Source organism: Rhinoraja longicauda, chromosome 22, assembly GCF_053455715.1.
Source record: "Rhinoraja longicauda isolate Sanriku21f chromosome 22, sRhiLon1.1, whole genome shotgun sequence".
In the NCBI taxonomy this organism is placed as follows: Eukaryota; Metazoa; Chordata; class Chondrichthyes; order Rajiformes; family Arhynchobatidae; genus Rhinoraja; species Rhinoraja longicauda.
Window position 1 is genome coordinate 9,441,737 of NC_135974.1, and position 12,918 is coordinate 9,454,654.

The following is a 12,918-nucleotide window of genomic DNA, read 5'->3' on the forward strand; positions in this document are numbered from 1 at the left end:
TTTTTTTAGTTTAGTTCAGTTTAGAGATACCGCACGGAAACAGGCCATTCGGCCCAGCAGCGATGTCCGCACCGACCAGCGATCCCCGCACGTTAACACTACCCTACACACACCTAGGGGCAATTTACACTTACACCAAGTCATTTAACCTACAAGCCTGTACGTCTTTGGAGTGTGGGAGGAAACCGAAGATCTCGGAGCAAACCCACGCAGGTCACGGGGAGAACGTACAAACTCCGTATAGACGGCGCCCGTAGTCGGGATCAAACCCGAGTCTCCGGCGCTGCAAGCGCTGTAAGGCAGCAACACTGTGCCACCGTGCCAACCGTGCTACCTGTTCACAAAGCGAGCTTGCAGACTCCACACAGGCAGCGCTGAAGGCCGGGATTGAACCCACGACACTGGAGCAGTGAGGCAGCAGTGGTACCTGTGGCCTGCGTGCAGTACAAGCCTTCACTATGCGGTTTGCACCGTAGCTTCTCAGTACCTTGTGCTGGTGGATTCTCACCACATTCCCCAACCATTCTGAGTTAGGAGATGCCGAGACCCACTGAAGGACTTTCCCTCAGGTAAAATGAACTCAGCAAGAACCGGAAGGATTACAGTAAAACTCAATACATTGGCAGCCTTGGGATTTTTGGTAAAACCAGACAAGCTGATTGTCAGGATCCGCCTCCCCCTTAGTCTGAAGAAGGTTCCTGACCCGAAACGTCGCCTTTCCATGTTCTCCAGAGGTGCTCTCTGACCTGCTGAGTTACTCCAGCACTTGTGGCGTTTTTTTGTAAACCCTCCTCTGCTGTTCCTTGTTTCTAGATTATTAGACGTTACTCCGATTAATAGCTGTATGCACTTTGACTTTACTGTGTTTATATGTTACAATAAATCTTTTGGCGATCCCTATTGAGTCTAAAGGGAGCAGAACATACACAAATACTCCAGACCGATGTCCTGTCCACATTCTGCCTCCTGTGGTTCCGTTCTCTCCGCTCACGCTCTGAAGCATCAAGTGAGCGATACGCCATCGGGACTTTCGAACAATCGCTCAAGATTTACTGAACAATTCTGGGATATCCTGAACCAAATAATTGGCATGTTGTACAATATTTTGAGATCAGTAGGAATTGCATGGTTCCTACAGCATCTGAAATCTCGATATACCATATAATAATTGTCTATTAAAAGCCTGGCAATGTTTATTTGATGATTCAGCTCCTCCAGAACTCAAGATCTGTGGAAGAGGATGGGAGAAAGTGCGTCATTTCGCCTGCTGTGTACATAGATTTGTAATGTTGCAGTTGGTGCATATTTGTACAGTGTTTAGTCTATATAAGGTTATGAATAGGTAGTGGGGAGACTTGATCTGCTGGTTCACATATTTCGGCTCTAGGTATATATCGACTGCCTTTCTAACAGTAAAATTAACCAAGCATGCTACTAGTCTAATTAATTGTCACGCCTCTTTACAGCAGAGTTTCTCGTTCCGCTTTAAGTCCTGCTGTTCTGTGCCAGCAATTCAATAGAAATGAAAGTTTTAAAGAAGCCCCTGTTTTATTTTTAACCCTCTCATTGTCCTGTCCAGGAATGATGGGTATATTTGAGCCATCGCAGCCCTCAATGTCAGTTAATGTTTGTTCCCAGAACGACCATGGGGCAGAGTTGTTGCCTTGCAGCGCCAGAGACCCGAGTCTGATCCTGACCATGGGTGCTGTTTGTACGGAGTTTGCACGTTCTCCCTGTGACTGCGTGGGTTTCCTCTGGGTGCTCCCGTTTCCTCCCACACTCCAAACAAGTGCAGATTAGTAGGTTAATTGGCTTCTATAAATTGTCTCGAGTGTGTAGGATAGAACTAGTGTGAACGGGTGATCGATCAGCAGCAACTAAAATAAATCTTTCTGACAAGAGATTAGCAGCCTTCCCTCTCACCAAGAAATGAATTTATGAGAGAGGATTTTAGTATAGAATTAACAAACACGAATGTGTTTGGTCTAATGTGTTAGTTTAGAGATCCAGCATAGAAACTGGCCCACCGAATCTGCGCCGACCAGTGATCCCCGCACAGTAGCACTATCCTACACACTAGGGACAAGTTACAATTTTACTGAAGCCAATAAACCTACAAACCAAATGCGTAGGAGAAAACTAGAGCTCCTGGAGAAAACCCACGCAAGTTACGGGAAGAACGTACAAACTCCATACAGACAGCACCCGTGGTCAGGATCGAACCCTGGTCTCAGGTGCTCAAAGGCAGCAACTCTACCGCTGCGCCACCGGGCCGCCCTAGTTCTATGTTAGCTGCTTTCTCATCTATTCCCTTTACACTAGGGGCAATTTACAGAGATCAATTAACCTACAAACCTGTGCGCCTTTGGGATGTGGGAGGATGTGCAGTTGTACAGGGCCCTAGTGAGACCGCACCTGGAATACTGTGTGCAATTTTGGTCTCCAAATTTGAGGAAGGATATTCTTGCTATTGAGGGCGTGCAGTGTAGGTTTACTAGGTTAATTCCCGGAATGGCGGGACTATCATATGTTGAAAGACTGGAACGACGAGGCTTGTATACACTGGAATTTAGAAGGATGAGAGGAGATCTTATCGAAACGTATAAGATTATTAAGGGGTTGGACACGTTAGAGGCAGGAAACATGTTCCCAATGTTGGGGGGGGTCCAGAACCAGGGGCCACAGTTTAAGAATAAGGGGTAGGCCATTTAGAACTGAGATGAGGAAAAACTTTTTCAGTCAGTGAGTTGTGAATCTGTGGAATTCTCTGCCTCAGAAGGCAGTGGAGGCCAATTCTCTGAAGGCATTCAAGAGAGAGCTGGATAGAGCTCTTAAGGATAGCGGAGTCAGGGGGTATGGGGAGAAGGCAGGAACGGGGTACTGATTGAGAATGATCAGCCATGATCACATTGAATGGTGGTGCTGGCTCGAAGGGCCGAATGGCCTCCTCCTGCACCTATTGTCTATTGTCTATTGTCTATTGTCTATTGTCTATTGTCTATTGTCTATTGAACCCCATGCAGTTACAGGAAGAAAGTGCAGATGCCACACAGACATCGCCCGAGGTCAGGATCGAACCTGGGTCTCTGGCGCTGTGAGGCACAGCTCTACCAGCTGTATTTGGCGTGCATACTTTTTTTGATGAAAAGTTGCATTACGTGCTATATTATGAATCTTGATGCAAAATTCTGAATTTTGGACATCAAAATTCCGAATTTTGGACATCAAAATTCCGAATTTTGGACATCAAAATTCTGAATTTGTAAAATCAAATGTTGGGAGGTCTGCACCTATATAGACACAAATGTTGGAGTAACTCAGCGGGACAGGCAGAATCTCCGGAGAGAAAGTATGGGTGACCTTTTAATGCGAAGAAGGGTCTCGAGCCGAAATATTACCCATTACTTCTCTCCACAGATGATGCCTGTCCTGCTGAGTTACTCCAGCAATTTGTGTCTATCGTCGATTATAATTCAGCATCTGCTGTTCCTTCCCACCTGTCACTTACCAGGATTCTGTCCACCCCAGCTATTTCCCAGCTTTCTCCCCTGACTACAATCAGTCTGAAGAAGGGTCCCAACCCAAAATGGCGCCTAATCATGCTCTCCAGAGATGCTGCCTGACCTGCTGAGTTACTCCTGCACTTTGTGTCAGACACTGGCAGAGATTGTTCTGCCGAGTTTCAGAGGTAATCAGGCAGCTGCTGTGTGCTGACAGACGCGGGGCTTTCCGCTGCTGGTGCCTCAGTGCACCTTACTCTGCAACCAGTCAATAAAGCCTCAAATGGCGAGGGTTTCTGATGCATGTGAGATGTGCTGTTTTGGCAGGCCTTCTCCCTCTTGCTGGAACATGGCCACTTCTTGCACTGAGTGCCAGTGCTGATGTGGGTAATTTTGAACACTATGCTATGTGTCTGGCCATCGCAGATGAATGCTCGGATTGTTGGGGGCCGACTACTTCACAGTTTGGAGTGAATTTGTTTTCTGTTCAGGCACAAGGCTTTCAAATCACTCTACTTCAGTAACTCAGAATTCCCTTGCATACTTCACCAGTGCTGAGGTGTTACACTGAGTCACCATTCCTTTGTCGGTAATGAATGGAAGTATGTCTCTACTTGTGGGTTTTGGAGTGTAATTGGGTTTTGAATTTTAATTCATTGCGAAGCGCTGGTTTGGTTGTCATGCCTTTTATCACTGTAAGCTCCGATTATTGCCCTTTGTGTGCGCAGCCTCACAGCGCAAGAAACCAAGCTCCACTTTACAGAAATAAGATCGGGGTTAACCACCCACTGTGCATCTCCCTTTGAAAACACTCCCGTTTCTAAAAGGGTAATAAATCTTCTGAAGGGTCCGCTTTGGAAATGGCAGGTGTTGGGTTTAACAGTTGCGGAACCCCTTGCTGTGTTTGCGAAGGAATACGAAAAACATACAAGCTCGGATCATGTATCCCGAACCAACACAGCGGCCTGCATGTGGCAGGTTGTCTGAAGAAGGGGCTCGACCCGAAATGTCACCCATTCCTTCTCTCCAGAGATGCTGCCTGTCCCGCTGAGTTACTCCAGCATTTTGTGTCTATCTTCAGTTTACACAACATCTGCAGTTCCTTCCTACACTGGTTGTTTGATATCCTTACCGCCATCCTCGTGTTGCTTCAAAACCTGGAGCATCGGCTTGGCTTGCACAGCATACCTCCCCGTGTAGTGCGTTTGTCCTGGGTCTGTGAGCAGAACACGTACAGGCACTCCCTGACCTGTGTAAGAGTCTGACTGAAGAAGGGTCTCCACCCGAAATGTCACCCATTCCTAGTCTCCAGAGATGCTGCCTGACCCGCTGAGTTACTCCAACATTATGTGGCTATCTTCGGTGTAAACCAGCTTCTGCAGTTCCTTCATACACATTAAGCAAGGGATATGTTCCATAAACCCTTACGCAAGTCAAGTTCGTAAGATGGAATCACCAACCCCATCCCCTGCCTGAAAGAATAGATTGCTGAGAGTGTTGTAGAAACAAAGGACTGCATGCTGGTCAATACACAAAAGGCCACTACGTTCCATGCTCTCCAGAGATGCTGCCTGACCTGCTGAGTTACCCCAGCAGTTTGTGTCTGTCTCTGAGGGTGCCACAGCGCTAGAGTTGCTGTCTTGCTGCATCAGTGACACAGGTTCGATCCTGACTACGGGTGCTGTCTTTGCGGAGTTTTTATATTTCTTGTGACAATAGACAATAGGTGCAGGAGGAGGCCATTCGGCCCTTCGAGCCAGCACCGCCATTCAATGTGATCATGGCTGATCATTCTCAATCAGTACCCCGTTCCTGCCTTCTCCCCATACCCCCTGATTCCGCTATCCTTAAGAGCTCTATCCAGCTCTTTCTTGAATGCATTCAGAGAATTGGCCTCCACTGCCTTCTGAGGCAGAGAATTCCACAGGTTCACAACTCTCTGACTGAAAAAGTTTTTCCTCATCTCAGTTCTAAATGGCCTACCCCTTATTCTTAAACTGTGGCCCCTTGTTCTGGACTCCCCCAACATTGGGAACATGTTTCCTGCCTCTAACGTGTCCAACCCCTTAATAATCTTATACGTTTCGATAAGATCTCCTCTCATCCTCATCCTTTCTCAGGGTGGTCCAGTCTCCTCCCACACTCCTCCCACACTCCAAAGACGTGCAGGTTTGTAGGTTAATGGGCTTCTGTAAATTGCTCCTAGTGTGTGGGATGCAAAAGTGGGATCATGTAGAACTAGTGCAGGTGATCTCCGTTTGGACTGGGTTGGGCCGAGGGGCCTGTTTTACATGCTGTATCACTAAACCAACCTAAACTGAGGGGATTAACTGTCTCAGCAGCATCTGGCGTAGGCCAGGGCACTTTCTGTGGTGCACAGCCTTCTGGGTAAGCAGGGCCACCATTGCCGTCTTGTTTTCAATGTAAACTTGAGCCATCACATTGTGTTGTGGAAATTACAAACTGCCTTGATCGCACTACGGACTGAGTGCAGAATCATGAGTTTACGTAAGTGCGAGATTACGTAAGTCGGCTCTTGTGTAAATCGGGAGTATCTGTATTCATCTGACTCTTTGGCCAATCAGATTGAACGACGATCACCGAGAGCTAGAATTTAAAACCAATAGTGTACAAATTATCATTTTTAATTTTGTTTCGAAAAAATAAAAGGTGAGATTTAGAGATAAGATACCTTTTTTTAAAGTCGCTCCTTCATTCTTATAAAACCCCTAGCAATTAAATTTGTGGGAAGGGGTAAATCAGTGCCAAAGGCAGCTGTGAAAATTTGAAGGTTAAAAGTTTACGTGCACCAGCACACACCAGTGCTGCTGTTTGATGCTGTGTTTAGTATGTAACTAGGGCAGATATAGCAACTCGCCAACCGCGAGTGGAATTGGTGGTGAAGTGTATATTTAATCAGTCACGATCCTCTGGCATTCCTCGTGTAAGTCTGTACCTGCAGGCATCAGAAGCTGCTGTCCAATGCACTCCAGTTAAAGCAGTGATTGATGACTGCCACACTTTACCTTCTCTCATGCAATCAAACAACAGGTAGAGTCAATAGTCAATAGTCGTTTATTTGTCACATACACATAAATGTGCAGTGAAATGAAACATTACCCGCAGTTGAAACATTAAGACCAATAAGAATAAGAATAATCAATAAAAATGCAATAACACATACAATCATACACCAACACCAAACAAAAGAAACATCCATCACAGTGAGTCTCCTCCAGTCCCCTCCTCACTGTGATGGAAGGCCAGAATGTCTTTTCTCTTCCCTGCCGTCTTCTCCCGAGGTCAGGCTGTTGGAGTTGCCACGTCGGGGTGGTCGGGGCTCCCGACATTGGAGCGCCGCGCCGGACGGTGAAAGGTCCACGGCCTATTCCAGGCCGCGCCGGACGATGAAAGGTCCGCGGCCGGCCGACCCAAGCCCCGCGATTCGGGGCGGGCGAACACGCTGCCTCTGCCGGAGCTCCCGATGTCGGCCCCCACCCAGGGGCCTGCGGGCTTCCGACGTCCACGCGGCCCGCGCCGGAACCTCCGGAGACGAGTCGAGCCGCTCCCGCAGCATCCGAAGGCGGCCAGTGCCGCAGGTGGTGAGTCCGGGCCGCGGGCTCTGCGAACCAGAGCCCCAGGTGGTCCCAGGTGCATGGCCGATGGTAGGCCGCAACGGGAACGGAGACACCACACAGAAACAAGTTCGTCCCTCCCACCCCCTCCCCCCCACATAACATACAAACACTACACCATATTAAAACTACAACTCATACAAAAACAACAAAAAACACAAAAGACAGACGGACTGCAGGCAAGCCGCAGCTGCGACGGCAGCGCTGGCTCTGCTGACACAAGGAACTGCAGACACCGGAATCCTGAGCAAAAGACAATGTGATGGAGGTGCTCAATGGGTCAGGCAGCATCTGTGGAGGGAATGAACAGGCGACATTTCGGGCCGCAGCCCTTCTTCAGATGAAACCCAGTAGGGGAGAGAGAGCTCGATAAGAGAGGTGGGGGTGGGATAAAACATGGCAAGTGAAAGCTGCAGATGCCGAAATCTTGAGTAAAAGACATAATGCTGGAGTAAGTCGGTGGGTCAGGCAGCATCTCTAGAGGATGTGGGTCGATGATGTTGCAGGAAGGGACTCTTCCTCAGACTCACCTCCGTGATGGATGGGTAGAGGTGAGGAAGGTTCCACTGGGAGAGCGGTGGAGTAAGTGCCAAAGGAGACAAAGGAGAGAAGAGGAGTGAAATGTAAAGCCAGAGGAAAGGATACAGGTGAAAGGGAATAAGGGGGAGGGGGAGAGTGATAAAAGGGAAATGAGGGACTCTCGGATGGGAGATGAGTACAAGGGAGGAGAAAGGAGCAGGGTGACTGGGAGGTGAGAGATAGTGGGAAAAATAGGTGCCCTCTGTGTTGGGGGAGACGAGACAGGAAAGCGAGTGTATTACTTAAAATTGGAGATCGCAGCAACGAAGAAGGGTCTCGACCCGAAACGTCATCCATTCCTTCTCTCCTGCGATGCTGCCTGACCTGCTGAGTTACTCCAGCATTTTGTGAATAAATACCTTCGATTTGTACCAGCATCTGCAGTTATTTTCTTACACTAGCACACCAAGGACAATCTTTGACAGAAGCCAATTAACCTATAAACCTGCACGCCTTTGGAATGCGGTCTCAGGGAGAACGTACAAACTCCGTACAGACGTACCCGTAGTCAGGATCAAACCCGAATCTCGGGCGCTGTGAGGCTGTAATTCTGCCGCTGCATTACCCTCTGACGTGAGCTCAATATGGCCAAGGATACCATCTGCACTTTTGATGGCATGGGTTATTTCATCTCCATTCCCAAAACTGAATGTTCTTCCATTTTGGAAACAAAATTGGGATTTCTTGACGCAATGTCAGTCTCGAGTGCGTTTCAGATTTTAGCTCTGGTTGAACTCTCGTTAATGGACCATGATGCCTCACAGTGGGACACTGAGAAATTGAGTTAGCAGAAGTAAAACAAGTGGCGTATCAAAAATCTTATGTTAGAATAGCAGGTTGTGGTCAGAACAAACGATTTATGGCAGCTACGTTAGCCCAGCGACCCAAGTTACCCTGCATTTACGTAGCCACAGCAATATTACAGCAACTTGGACAGATGGGATTTGGAGAGTGGAGCGTGCATTCAGAACTTGTGCATTGATTATTTTGTCCTGCCTTTTACAGCTCTTCCACGTGGCTTATGTCCTCATCAAGTTTGCGAATTCTCCACGGCCTGACCTCTGGGTACTTGAGCGGTCGACAGACTTTGGCGAGAACTACCACCCGTGGCAATATTTTGCCTGTAAGTACAATCTGAGAGGCTGCAGGGAAAGTGTTGCTATAAAAGGTGAAATCTGTGTAGACCTGCTAAAAGGAGCTCAGTGTCTGTGACCCGGGTCTCCCCAGTATAAATTTGGAAGTTAATTCATTGTAGGAGCAGAATTAGGCCATTCGGCCCATCAAGTTTAGTCCGCCATTCAATCATGGCTGATCTACCTTTCCCTCTCAACCCCATTCTCCTGCCGCCTTCCCATAATCCCTGACACCTGTACTGATCAAGAATCTGCCAATCTTCACCTTAAAAATACGAAATGATAGCCAATTGTTGTAATGAGGTCAGTTCGTATCCATGGTGAGAAAGTGGCAGCAGTTGCCAACCTTGAGCCAGAACAAGGTGCAAGCCCACATTTAATTTACTGTCCCGCTGAGTTACTCCAGCATTTTGTGTCTATGTTTGATAAGTTCCTGACTTTCCATGAATGTGATGGCTATTCTCAGAGCCTGGATTGTGTTAAGTGCTTGATCAATACAGATTCCTCTCCTTTAACCTGAGCCACTGGTGTTGAGTTGACCTTGTACATCAATGAAACATTTTTTAAGGCATTTTTCAGTGATATTTCCATGCAACCATCTTAAGTTATTGTCACTGGACCTGGGTAATTAATACTTGTTAATTCTTGCAATGAATATGCTTTTAAATCCTCGGCATATAAAATAATTCTGCCTCATGATAATGAAGGCACATGATATGAGACAACCATCATTTCTCTTTTGTCAAAAGCAAATGCTGCTTAATGTGGTAGGATTGCACTAGTAATAGTTTTACTTATTTATTGAGTCATAGTCACACAGCACGGAAACAGGCCCTTCGACCCAACTTGCCCACACCAGGGGCCACAGTTTAAGAATAAGGGGTAGGCCATTTAGAACAGAGATGAGGAAAAACTTTTTCAGTCAGAGAGTTGTAAATCTGTGGAATTCTCTGCCTCAGAGGGCAGTGGAGGCCAGTTCTCTGAATGCTTTCAAGAGAGAGCTAGATAGAGCTCTTAAGGATAGCGGAGTCAGTGGGTATGGGGAGAAGGCAGGAACGGGGTACTGATTGAGAATGATCAGCCATGATCACATTGAATGGCGGTGCTGGCTCGAAGGGCCGAATGACCTACTCCTGCACCTATTATTTATCGTCTATTGAATAACATATTTCATCTCCCCTAGTCCCGCCTGCCCGCGTTTGGCCATATCCCTCTAAACCTGTCCTATCCATGTACCTGTCTAAACGTTTTTTTAAACATTGCAATAATACCTGCCTCAACTACCTCCTCCGGCAACTCATTTCATGCACTCACCACCCTTTGTGCAAACAAGTTACCCCTCAGGTTCCCATTAAATCTTTCTTTCCCCCAACCTTAAACCTATGTCCTCTGGTTCTCGATTCCACAACTCTGGGCAGGAGACTCTGTGTTTACCTGGGCAGGAGACTCTGTGTTTACCTGATCTGTGCTTCTCATGATTTTGTACACAAGATTTGCGGAGATTAGTTTGTTGGGAATTTTTCTCCTCCCCAATTTCCTCTCCCCACTTCCTTGCCACTATTCAGCCGAGCGGAGATGGTGTGGATCTGGATTTGGAATAGCGCAACTCAGTGCAATGTAACAAGCCATTTCAACTCTGTGTAGGAAGGAACTGCAGATGCTGGTTTTAACCAAAGATCAGCACAAAAAGCTGGAGTAACTCAGCGTTCAGACAACATCTCTGGAGAAAAGGAGTAGGTGACGTTTCGGGTAGAGACCCTTCTTCATGAGACCCTGAAGAAGGGTCTCGACCCGAAACGTCTATCTACGTTTCAAATCTGTGCATTCCATGTGAAGCAGATTAGGAATAATCCACTGCTGCCTTCATTAGACAAAATCTTCTGGTCACTGTACAGTGAAAGCATTAACAAGCACTCTTTTTTAAATATGTTCACGTCACCACACGATTTCCAAAGCAAATTTCTTTGGAATAAATATTATTTTTGTGGTTTATGTGTGAGCACCAATTGACACATTGAGTTGTAGTAAAAATTTTAATTTGCCAGCCACTGCTTTTTTTTTTTTTTAATTCTTTGTGGTAATACTGTAGTTACGTTATCTTTGCAATGGCCAAGTAGGCTAGTCTGGCTTTTCATTAATGAAGACCACTAAAATGTAAACCACTGTCTGCATTTGGACTAGAGGAGGCGATGAGTAAACATGTATAATGTAAAGAAACAACTAAAGTTTAAATAAAGGTGCAGAAATGCTTTAAAATCTGGCAATGGTTTTGTCTTTTTGCATTATTATTGTTTGTTTGTTTTTATGTGTTTGTGTGTATGTATGTGTATATATTTTATATATATATATATATATATATATATCTATATGCACACACACTGAACTTTTGTTCTCTCGTTTATTATATTGTTTACAGTGGACTAAGTTTACATGTTCTGTTGTGCTGGTGCAAGTAAGAATTTCATTGTTCTATCTGGGACATATGACAATGAAACACTCTTGACTCTTGTCTCTTGAACGCAGGGGGCTGCTGCCCTGGGAGAAGGCTAATTACACTCTGCTTCTGGTTTCTTCAGACTGGTCAAGGGCTCGTTTCCCTTATCCCTAACCAGTTTGAAGAAGGGTCTCGAACCGAAACATCACCCATTCCTTCTAATCCAGAGATGCTGCCTGTCCCGCTGAGTTACTCCAGCTTTTTGTGTCTATCTTCGGTTTAAACCAGCATCTGCAGTTCCTTCTTACACATTACTTGGCTGGAAATCCTTTCCTATTCTTTTGTCATCGATAGCTTCACAGCCACTTCAAGAATGGATGGATAGAAGTGGTTGTTTTATTAAAACCAAGTGTCGTGTAATCTAATTTTTTTTCTCTCCCCTCTCTCCAGCTTCCAAAAGAGATTGCATTGAGAAGTTTGGACCAAAGACTGTGGAACGTATTATTGATGATAATGATGCTATCTGTACCACTGAATATTCACGTATTGTGCCTCTGGAAAATGGAGAGGTGAGTGGGCAGCAAGAAATTGCAGAGAGTTGTATCACGCAAACCAACCTCCCTTTTATTGTCTCCATCTACACTTACTACTGCTTTGGCAAGGCCACCAGCATAATCCAGGACCAATCTCACTCCGGTCACTCCTTCTCCCCTCTCCCATCAGGCAAGAGGTACAGAGGTTTGACAATAGACAATAGACAATAGACAATAGGTGCAGGAGTAGGCCATTCAGCCCTTCGAGCCAGCACCGCCATTCAATGCGATCATGGCTGATCACTCTCAATCAGTACCCCGTTCCTGCCTTCTCCCCATACCCCCTCACTCCGCTATCCTTAAGAGCTCTATCCAGCTCTCTCTTGAAAGCATCCAACGAACTGGCCTCCACTGCCTTCTGAGGCAGAGAATTCCACACCTTCACCACTCTCTGACTGAAAAAGTTCTTTCTCATCTCCGTTCTAAATGGCCTACCCCTTATTCTTAAACTGTGGCCCCTTGTTCTGGACTCCCCCAACATTGGGAACATGTTTCCTGCCTCTAATGTGTCCAATCCCCTAATTATCTTATATGTTTCAATAAGATCCCCCCTCATCCTTCTAAATTCCAGTGTATACAAGCCCAATCGCTCCAGCCTTTCAACATACGACAGTCCCGCCATTCCGGGAATTAACCTAGTGAACCTACGCTGCACGCCCTCCATAGCAAGAATATCCTTCCTCAAATTTGGAGACCAAAACTGCACACAGTACTCCAGGTGCGGTCTCACCAGGGCCCGGTACAACTGTAGAAGGACCTCTTTGCTCCTATACTCAACTCCTCTTGTTATGAAGGCCAACATTCCATTGGCTTTCTTCACTGCCTGCTGTACCTGCATGCTTCCTTTCATTGACTGATGCACTAGGACACCCAGATCTCGTTGAACTCCCCCTCCTCCTAACTTGATTCCAGATTCCGTTTGTTTCTTCCCAGCTGTCATCAGGCACAGCTGAACCATCCTACCAACAACCAGAGAGCAGTCCTGAGCTAGCATCGACCTCATTGGAGATCCTCGGACTATCTTTAATCGGACTTTATCATGCA

At 46.5% G+C, this 12,918-nt stretch overlaps 1 protein-coding gene across 2 annotated transcripts in view; it reads left to right on the top strand.

Moving 5' to 3' along the window:
- lama5 (laminin, alpha 5) overlaps positions 1-12,918 on the top strand; it is a 277,790-nt gene that overhangs the window by 74,240 nt on the left and 190,632 nt on the right. For both annotated transcript variants that reach the window (XR_013548716.1, XM_078418700.1), the window contains exons 3-4: positions 8,720-8,837; positions 11,732-11,850. Coding sequence is in view for 1 of the 2 variants with exons in the window: in XM_078418700.1 (XP_078274826.1) it covers positions 8,720-8,837; positions 11,732-11,850 (237 nt within the window). In the remaining variant the exon portion in view is untranslated. The remainder of the gene's footprint in view (positions 1-8,719; positions 8,838-11,731; positions 11,851-12,918) is intronic.